The sequence below is a fragment of the Paramisgurnus dabryanus genome, chromosome 20 (genome assembly GCF_030506205.2).
Source record: "Paramisgurnus dabryanus chromosome 20, PD_genome_1.1, whole genome shotgun sequence".
Taxonomy (NCBI): domain Eukaryota; kingdom Metazoa; phylum Chordata; class Actinopteri; order Cypriniformes; family Cobitidae; genus Paramisgurnus; species Paramisgurnus dabryanus.
In genome coordinates, this window is record NC_133356.1 from 10,151,293 (window position 1) to 10,161,662 (window position 10,370).

At 40.3% G+C, this 10,370-nt stretch overlaps 1 protein-coding gene across 1 annotated transcript; it reads right to left on the bottom strand.

Moving 5' to 3' along the window:
* Positions 1–610: 610 nt before the first annotated feature.
* On the bottom strand, positions 611–10,040 carry atl1 (atlastin GTPase 1). The gene is made up of 14 exons (XM_065296334.1): positions 9,876–10,040; positions 6,488–6,738; positions 6,208–6,342; positions 5,958–6,062; positions 5,636–5,686; positions 5,420–5,476; positions 4,567–4,659; positions 4,343–4,481; positions 4,097–4,224; positions 2,010–2,066; positions 1,854–1,925; positions 1,351–1,782; positions 1,236–1,250; positions 611–1,140 (listed from the first exon to the last, which is right to left on the bottom strand). The coding sequence occupies exons 1-14, from the start codon at positions 9,907–9,909 to the stop codon at positions 1,030–1,032; spliced, it is 1,680 nt and encodes a 559-aa protein (XP_065152406.1). The 5' UTR covers positions 9,910–10,040; the 3' UTR covers positions 611–1,029.
* Between the last annotated feature and the right edge of the window lie 330 nt (positions 10,041–10,370).

Sequence of the window (10,370 nt, forward strand, 5' to 3'; positions counted from 1 at the left end):
TGACTTTCAATGTCTGGAATAGACTTTTTAACCCTGGAGAACCCACATGTCAAATTTGGCCAATGTTAATTGATGGTAAGAGAAGGGTTCCTGGGTTCTCCAGAGTTAAAATTTCATGATATTCCAAAAATTCCATGAAAATTTTTTTTTAAATTCCCAGACTCTCAATGTCTGGAATAGACTTTTTAAAATTTCATGATATTCCAAAAATTCCATGACAAAAAAATAAAACAATTCCCTGACTTTCAACGTCTGGAATAGACTTTTTAAAATTTCATGATTTTTCAAAAATTCCATGAAGACAAAATGTAGAAATTCCCTGACTTTCAATGTCTGGAATAGACTTTTTAAAATTTCATGATTTTTCAAAAATTCAATGAAAAAAAAAATCCCTGACTTTCAACATCTGGAATAGACTTTTAAAAATGTCATGATATTCCAGAAATTCCATGACCCGTGGGGAACCCTGATATGTGTATATTTGTATACTGTCTTTACAGGCATGCCTAAATAACTGTCCGGAAGCACTATTACTGGAACGCTATATCACACGAGTCTTCACGCATTCTCTTCTTTCAGTACAGCGGAAGATACCAATAACACCATACTGTATTTTTAAACATGTAGTATTTTATTCCCTTATAAATAGCACTGAACATACGACATCCATTACAAAATAAGAACAGACTTCTTTCACGTGTATGTCAGAGAGAGAAACAGTATTATTTACACTGAACGGACCGTGAAATGATCCAGACATGAATGCCAAAACTAATACAGTGAATTTCTACAGCAGGTTCAAACCGAATCACTCAAGGCATTCCAGGCGAAGTCGGATTCTGATGTGCAATGTTTTGACCTCTCTGGCGTCTGTGGGTCTGAGCTTGAATGCAGGGTGATGTTGTGGTGAGTGTTTTTGGCTATATGCTGCATTCGTAGCAGTACAGCATCGTCGCCCGTCTCTTTCTCTCTCTGACTGTACGCTCCACTGTCACTGTCCACAGTGCGCCTGTGTGAAATGGCATGCAGTCAGTTGTGTTTCTTGTTCTCTTCAGGCTGTTGGGCGGTTTGGTGTCCGGGAAAAGCGTGGTTATACAACTGCCTGTGGTTTGCTGCTACGCTGTACAGCTTATACAGAGCCTGAGATGGAGAGAGAGAGCAAGGTTAAAATCACAGTTTAATCCGAAAAAAACTTTGTTGATGTATATTAAAGTTTGTGCAGACTAAACCCTCACCTCATTTGTGCTTCCCTACAACACAAAGAAAAGGAAAACCGTTAACGGCTTGCAATTGACAACAAACTATTTGCATATAGAAATGCATTAGAGGTGGTCAGCAGCTGTGTTTTACCTGATCCCACAGAGCTCCGGCCACCTGGTCGATGACCGCACCAAGTTCTCTGTATTCTCCTGAGTAGCGGATGTAAGCCCAGGTGCACAAAGTGATGAGCGCGAAGCCCAGCACCATGTTGCAGATGCTTGCGATGACGTCGACGCCCACAAACCCGGTGATCCCTGCGGCCACGTACATTACGAAGATGACCACGAACAGCGTCGCGGGCGTGCGTGCCGCATGAAAGATGTTTTTGGAATCGTTGTGTTTGATGTACTGCACAAACAGCTCGTCGATCTCCGCCTCCAGCTGCAGCAGGTAACGCCGGCTGAACTCTTCCCCACCCATTTTCTTCACCGTACGGAATACCGTCAACGCTTCCTCTCGGATTTCCAGGTGACGCGCCTGCAGCACGCTCGGTGCAAGGAACGGGCGATCTCCTCCACTCACCTGATGAAGAGAAAGTGGATGTAAGAGCTAAAAAATATAAGCAGATATGGATGAGATAAATGCACACTCACCTCCTCCATTTTCCTGTTGTAGAGATCTTTAGCGGCAGCCACTGCAGCCAAATTATTCGCTTCTGCTGTGGCCTGTACACACATACGCACAGCATAAAAATGTCACCTAGTGGATCCCAACTGAGATGTGGAATGTATTTGGTAAAGGGTTCATACCTGTAACATGGATTTTGGGTGTGGCAGCTCCTCCCCCTGGTAAATTTTGATATATGCCTATAATCATAAACAGCTGCTTAATTCAAATTTCCAAGCCTTAGTTCACACTGAAGGTCTTAAAGGTGCAGTGTGTACTTTTTAGAAGGATCTCTTGACAGAAATGCAAAATAATATACAAAACTATATTATCAGAGGTGTATGAAGACCTTTTTTTATAATGAACCGTTATGTTTTTATTACCTTAAAATAAGACGTTTTTATCTACATACACTGAGGGTCCCCTTACATGGAAGTCGCCATTTTGTGCCGCCATGTTTCTACAGAAGCCCTTAACGAACACACTTTTTTGCTAAGTTGTCTCCGAAGATGACATGTTTTTTCGGTGGCGGCTACCGTAGCTTCTCTATGCGTTTCAAAACAAGGGCTGGGCAGTGGACTGAGCCGTTGGTTGCAATTCGCAACCTCACCACTAGATGCTGCTAAAATTTACACACTGCACCTTTAAAGCACAGTTCGGATCTTTTTGCAGAAATCTGACTGTTTTGCACATTATCACTTAAATCTTGTGTGAACCGTATATGGCCCTCAAGTGACCTGTATTAGAGCTGAAGATCTTTGCCCGAACCCGACGGGACCCGTCGGGACCCGACGGGCTCGGGCGGGTTCGGGCTTCCTTTCTAACATTTTACACGGGCTCGGGGCGGGCTCGGGCTTGCGCTCCGGCTTTGTGAGGTAAATGAGCGGTCAAGTTCAATCAGTAGCGCAGGATCGCGCTGAATTCATTTACAGTGGATTGGATTTAATGATTTTCCTCATCAAAAACATGTAGCCTAATCTTGGTGAGTAGGTTTTTCAATGTATAACTAAATATGAATCGAGTCTTAAATACATAATTTAGACAGAGGATATAGACTAATGTTGGCAGTAATGGAGAGAAGTGCCGACGCAAATCCCGCGGAGCCTTTCTCTTAATTTCGTTATTGCCAAATACCCATCTTATTTCAGAATGTATTATCTTAATTTAATTCGTTAAGAAATAATAATTTTATTGGCATATTTATAGTGTATTGCATAAGCCTATTTAAAATGAGATGTTGCAATGTTACAGATGACTTATTTTATTTCTTTGTTTCAACTTCCAAGTGGCGTGTAGATTATTAGTCATGAATAAATAATGTTAAAACCTGTGTAAATTTCTCATTCTTGAGAAAAGCTGTGTGTGTGCGCACATTTAAATAATGTCGGGCTGTAAACGGGTTAGGGCTTTTAAATAGCTGTCAATCTAAATGTACGTTCGGGTTCGGGCTGCATTCTGTCGGGCTCCGGACATTTCGGGCCTAACTTTTAAGGCCCGATTACAGCTCTAACCTGTATGCGCAGAAGACGACGTGACGTCATCTTCCCGCCTCCTTCAGCGGAAAATTGTGACATCTATCGCATTTCAATGACGTAAAAGTCGGATAAATTGCGACATGGCTGTTCAGACTGAAGTCGCATTGCAATACATCAGAGATGTATCCGATTTGGGACCACATATAAAAGTGGCCTTGGTCTGGTTTGAAAAAAATCAGATTTTTGCTGTCATAAGGAAATCAGAAATGGGTCAGATTTGGGCCACTTTCGCATGCAGTGTGAGCATAGCCCAAGACTGATAGAAAAATGTAAACTGTATAAAAAAGTGAAGGACAAAGCTAGTTGAGGTGCTTGCTCATGCGCAATTTGTGCACACAATGCTAGGGTTTTGTTAACATAGACAGCAGATGACTCTGGACCGGATCCGCACCGGATCCTCGCCTAAGTCAGCGGCTCCGGTGCGGATCTGGCCTGGAGCCGTCTGCTAACTAAACTAATTTTGTGTTCAGTTCTTACTTTGAAGTACTCATACGTTGTCCTAAATCGGATACATATCTGTATGTATATACAACGCTACATAATGCTTGTGAACACAATGCTAGGGTTTTGTTAACCTAGACAGAAGATGACTCTGGGCCGGATCCGCATCGGATCCTCGCCTAAGTCAGCGGCTCCGGTGCAGATCCGGCCTGGAGCCGTCTGCTTACTAAATTATTTTCATGTTCAATTCTTACTTTGAAGTACTCAACGAGTCCACGGCAAGTGATTTTACTTCCGTTGATCTCTTTCACGTCCAGGTTTTTAGGGCGCAGCAACCACGGCACAAGTACCTGAAGATTATTGATGAAGTCTTGATCGACCTCTAAAAGACACACATCACACTGATTGAAAACCAAATATAATGAATTTAAACATTTATACTTCTCAGTATCTTGCATTGTAGCTACAATCTGTTGTTTAGTGTGGGCCTGTGAACGTACGGCTCAATCTGCCATCAAAGTGTGGGTTTGTGGCCACCTTAAGCCCTGGGTGTGGCATAAGGAAACAGTTGATGTTGGTGAAGCAGGAATGGATGTGTTTCCTCACGTTTTGTAGCTCTTCATGTTGGTTCTCTGAGATCTGCGTAGAGGTAGACGTCTTAGCGCCGTTTTTCTTTGTTTTAAAAAGATTAATTTCCGTTACGTCATAGTTTAAGGCCTCTTACCTTTAATCTTTTCTCCAGGAACTTCATTCCTCCTTCCTGTCCGTAGGGAAACTCGTATGGAAAACTCCAGTCCCGCACAAGAAAGATCAAGGACTTTTGAAATAACACCAGATATGATAAGTAACATATATTTATCAATACGGACTTCATAAAAATAACGTACATCAGGTTCAGGAACCCTTAGCGGTTTGGGATAGAATTGCAGGGGGTTCGTTAGTTGATGAAAAAATATTGTAATTGTAAAAAAAATTACAATTAAATAATTTTAAAATAAAAGATCTAAATAAAACACTTGATAACAAAAATATTTATTGTTATATATAAACATACAAATGTGCTATTAAATTATTGAAATATTTACTTAAAGGGGCCATGTCACAAGACTTTTTTAAGATGTAAAATAAATTTTTGGTGTCCCCAGAATACGTATGTGAAGTTTTTAGCTCAAAATACCATATAGACAATTTATTATAGCATGTTAAAATTGACACTTTTTTAGGAGTGAGCAAAATGTGCCATTTTTGATGTATCCTTTAAAATGCAAATGAGCTGATCTCTGCACTAAATGGCAGTGCTGTGGTTGAATAGTACAGATTAAGGGGCAGTATTTTCCCCTTCTGACATCACAAGGGGAGCCAAATTTACTGAGTTGATCTTTTTCACATTTTCTAGGTTGACAGAAACACTGGGGACCCAATTATAGCACTTAAACACGTTAAAAGTCAGATTTTCATGATATGTCTCCTTTAAAATCTCCTAGGGGGGTTGACTGTACATTACAGAATAAAACTACACAATCCTGAAGTAACAAACTGACTTTAGCTATGAATGTAATAACTAATACTGCAAATACCTGAAATGGTTTGAGACATGTTTCTTCCATGGCCAGTCTTCCATATTCAGTGAAAAGCTACACAGATCAACAGAAACATAAGTGCAGATGTACTCGAAGCATCTGTCAATGCATTGAAACTGAATTGATACAGTGGAAGTACACTTATATAACACACAGTCTCTGCTTTTACTGCTTTATAAAATGGAGACAATAAAGAAAGGACCCACTCCATACCTGCAGGTGCTGAAGATCATCTTCCTGAACATTTTGAGAGATATTATACACCTAGAAGAGAAGATAAGAGATGTTTATATGTACCTGAATTGGTAGATCATTGCGTTAGCAGCGCAAAGGTCGTGGGTTCAATCCCCAGGACCACACATACAAAAAAATGCATAGGCTGAATACACCATAAGTCGTTTAGGGTAAAAGCACCTGCCAAATGCATAAATGTAAATGTTTACTATAAAATATGCTAGGGTTTTATATGTTGTTACCATGGTGAATGAAGTTTTTTGAGATAACAGGTTTTTGGGATGTGTTGTGTATTTACTACCTGCATTGAGCTGATCATGGTACTGAGAGCAAATACAGTAGCTGAGTCACGGAGAGTGGATTGGCTATCAAAGGTCCCTTGTGTGTCCATTAGCAACACTGCCACCTACAGGTGAAAAGAAGAAACGCATGACTACTACACACACTGGTGATATCCTCACTAAATTGCTTAGTGTAGAGAACCGAAATACAATTACCCAATATAATTTAAAAATGCATGTTTATACAGAAATGTTAGTTGCTTATGTTACCTTGCTACCATCTGGTTTGTCCACCAGGAAGACCTCACTCCAGATCTGAATTCCTGTGGTCTCCCTCTCTGATCCTCCTCTCCAAGAAAATCCTGTCAGCGGTTCGTCGGGATCTCCCAGCCACTTTTCACTGGCCTAAACACATACAAATAAATGAGGGTGTTAAAACACACAGATATGGACATTTGAACTGCCAAAGTCCTATATAAATAAAGGAAGATACGTTGAACAGAATCACATCCAACAGAAATTAGAAGGATGAACAGACGGAGAGTCTTACCTGGCTATACATGTATCGCAGCATGAAATCCATGAGAAAGGATTTACCCTTGCGAAATGCTCCTGCTACAGAGATGGCCACCACCTCCCTGTCTCTGACCTCTTCTGCAAGCAGGATCTTACTGAGCGCTGCTTCATCCAGCTCAAACGTGTGATCATCCTTCACCACCAACACCTGCACTGGTCGTGCCCGCCCATCTGTTTCCTCCTCCTCTGAGCTCCAGTCATATACATTCTTATCCACGAAAGCACCTGCATATAGACACACAACTTAAAATTAAGGAAGTGACAACCACGGAAGTGAATCCTTAAAGTTCCAAGTGTGTACGGAATGCAGGTCTTAAAGCCAATTTATACTTTTGCGTCAGGGTTACGCCGTAGGGTACGCCAGACGCTACGCACGTAGGCAACGCCGTCATGAGCATTTATACTTCTGCGTTTGTGTTGCTCTGCAGTACACCGCCGAAATGCGTAGGAGGAAACACAATGCATTCACGCCGACCAATCACAGATCTTGCGGTCCGCGTCGTTTCGACGTGTAGTTACATTTTTGAGGAGGTGCACGTCAGGTACTGCGAAGGCTACGGCGACAGGGTTCGCGTCTATGCGTATGTTACGGCGTACCTATAACGCGCACCTAACGCAAAAGTATAAATTGGCCTTTATTCCCGATATAATCACTTAAAGGGGACATATCATGAAAATCTGTTTTTTTCCATGTTTAAAGAGTAACTAAACCCTAAACCAACTTTTTTTAGTTAAAGATCTGTAAGAATGGGGCTTTATTAGTGCGTGTTCATTGATTTGAGTAACTTTTTTGACCTTTGGGTATAAAGTGTTTCAGTGCTACAATAAATGGTGTAAAAACGTCTGAGTGCTGCCCTCTTCAGGTTGAATGGTGGTTACTGCAGTTGAATTTTCCTATTGGATGTTGCGGTACGACCGAGGGGCAACCTTTCGATCTCTCTGATGTAGCCAATACGGAGGTGATTTAAACTGCAATTCATCGACTGGCTTTAAATTATATTAAGCCTTAAAGTTCTGCATAATTAAGGGCGTGGCCACTTGAGACTGACACTACTTCTATCTTTTTTTACAGTCTATGGGTACGACGTGACGTGAGCAGGTTCAAGCTCACCACACTTTTGGTACGAGCTCAGTTCGTCCCCTCTTTCTCTTTCGGGGTCTGCCAGTGGGTATATTGCCAGTGGGTGGAGTCATTATAGCACTCTTTAAGTGCTATAATTAGTGCTTCTATCAATCTAGAAAATGTGAAAAAAAATCAACCTAGTAACTTAGTTTAGGTAAACCATTCTCTGCAAGCATGTGAAAAATAGGTCATTGAAATCTGGCTCCCCTTGTGATGTCAGAAGGGGATAATACCGCCCCTTAATCTGCACTATCCAACCACAGCACTGCCATTTAGTGCAGAGAACAGCTCATTTGCATTTAAGAGGACACACCCAAAACGGCACATTTTTGCTCATACCTACAAAGTGGCAATTTTAAAAAGGAATGAAGCAGAAATGCCATGATACGCCCAGATATATATCACATTCCTAGACCCATTATTATTAGGATTTACTGATAAGTAGCCACCACACAGGTGTTATGGAAGAGTATTGTAAAGCTCTCAAGGCAGTGACTCGAATCAGATCTCTTTCTCGCGCTCTTCCCAGTCTAACAATCCCTAGGGAGAAACAGTGGTGTCATAGTTTAGGAAGGCTTAATGCAGCAGACAGTTTTAATGGAGCCCGAATGATGATCTAAACTCTGTCATCAAAGCTTGTCTAATGCGGCTCATAGCAATGTTTTATTGGTTTCGATGTCTTCATGTTTCATGTAGGAGACATCCTGATGTAAAGATACTCACCGAGTGTCAATCATCATACCAGATGGGTGTTGGTAGCTTAATGGCTACAGTACTGTCTTATTATTGTCCGGTTTCACAGACAAGGCTTAAGCCTACTCCCAGACTAAAATGAAAGTGACTTAAAGGGATAGTTCACTTTAAAATAAAATTTCTGTCATCATTTACTCATCCTCATGTTGTTTTAAACCTGTATGAATTTTTTTCTCTGATGAACACAAAAGAAGATATTTTGGAACACACAGCAGTAAGTGACCATTGACTTCCATAGTAGGAAAAAAATATTTTGAAAGTATTGTGATAAATGACTAAGAAAATGTTTTTATAAATGGTGGTAAGCACACAGGTGACGGTACCCATTAAATTCCATCATATTTTTTTATTCCTACTATGGAAGTCTATGGTCACTTACTGCTGTGTGTTTCAAAATATCTTCTTTTGTGTTCATCAGAAAAAAGGAAATTCAGACAGATTTAGAACAACATGAGGACGAGTAAAGGATGACAGAATTTTAATTTTAAAGTGAACTATCCCTTTAAATATCCTACTTTAACTAAGGTATAGTCCTGGTGAAACCGGGCCTATATGAATATGTGAACCAAGATGAGGATGTTTTGGGGAACCAATCTAAATGTTTTGTAAAGCATTCATTGTAATCAAATAGCAATAGTTGTTTACATTACAACAACACGGAGCGATATTATAAATCTATTCTTTTAAACTTATTTGAATTGCTGGCATGGTTATTTAATAAGCAAAACTGGGAAATATTGTTAAAATGTGTGGTTAGATATTTATTTATTTATGCTGGCTGCTGTCTACATGCTGAATCTTCCCTTGAGGACAATAAAAATAGCATTTTAAACAGTTTATGACATAACCTACATGCTCGCTCTCTTTCTTTCTCTCTCTCTCTCTCTCTCTGTCTCTCTCTCTCTCTCTCGTCATTTCACCTGATAGGGCCTGTTTAGAGCAGAAAGCATCATATATTCATGTGTATGATCTCCATACATGCCTGTATGGCATCATCAATACACCTGAATTTACAGTCACCACATTTTTGCTTTTAACACAGCTGTGACGTGTGATCTGACAAATGTTACTGAAGCATCCGTCCCGAAAACACTACGATAAATTATATAGAAATATACTTATTTATGCGTTATGGATATTGCAGAATAACGAGCTCTGTAAGAATGGCTACATTTATGTTACTGCAAATGTTACAGTCTTTTTAAATATAAATTGATATCTTAAAACAGTTAAATAGCTGTCATCACTGACACACACATACACCGAGGGAACAAGGGCTGTGGTCCGGACCGAATAGGATCACAGTGCAAGGAAAAACTCCTGTGGATGTACATGAACGATTGTGTGTTATTTAACATAAACAGACCAACACAAACACTGTCTATGAAAAAGCGTTTTCGTAATTTTCAAAAACGCACAATAACGCGTTTGATTGAATGTCTCATGTCTCGCTGTTGTTTATTATTATTATTAAAAATGAACTTACCCCAGCTATCTCTATCCTTTTTATCTCGGGCCATGTCGCGCTCGGTATCGTTTTCAGCACTCAGATCGGTTGTAAATAGCGATCATGAGAAGGATGCGATGTTGAAAATCAGCTGCGAGCGATGGAGGTTCATTCTCATCTGAACTGAATATGCAACGCGGGATCACCGCCTGATGTCGCTGTGGGACAGGAGCTGGTTAACGTAATTCCGCTTCACATAATGCACGACAATCAGAATGTGTATCGACCTTATTTGCTAAGAAAAGCCAGTTATAAGTAATTGTATATGTTTTAAGTACTTATTTTTTTATTCAATGGCTATTGATGTTTCCTATTGTAATTATTTCAGTGAAAATTATCCATACCACTGCTGAAGTACCATATGCGCACGTTGTGCCTGTTACTTTTCTTTGCGCTGTTCAGGATCGACCAATCGCTGATTGAATACATTTTTTTCGTTGAGATGTGACAAAGGATGGTTCGCATACTGTACGT

What these genes read in the sequence shown, in the direction of transcription:
- atl1 (XM_065296334.1), bottom strand. Translation starts at nt 9,909, where the DNA reads ATGGCCCGAGATAAAAAGGATAGAGATAGCTGGG. An exon ending in AAAGGATAGAGATAGCTGGG is followed by an intron (nt 6,739 to 9,875) that starts GTAAGTTCATTT and finishes GTCTATATGCAG; the next exon opens with GTGCTTTCGTGGATAAGAAT. An exon ending in ACAACAGGAAAATGGAGGAG is followed by an intron (nt 1,783 to 1,853) that starts GTGAGTGTGCAT and finishes TCTCTTCATCAG; the next exon opens with GTGAGTGGAGGAGATCGCCC.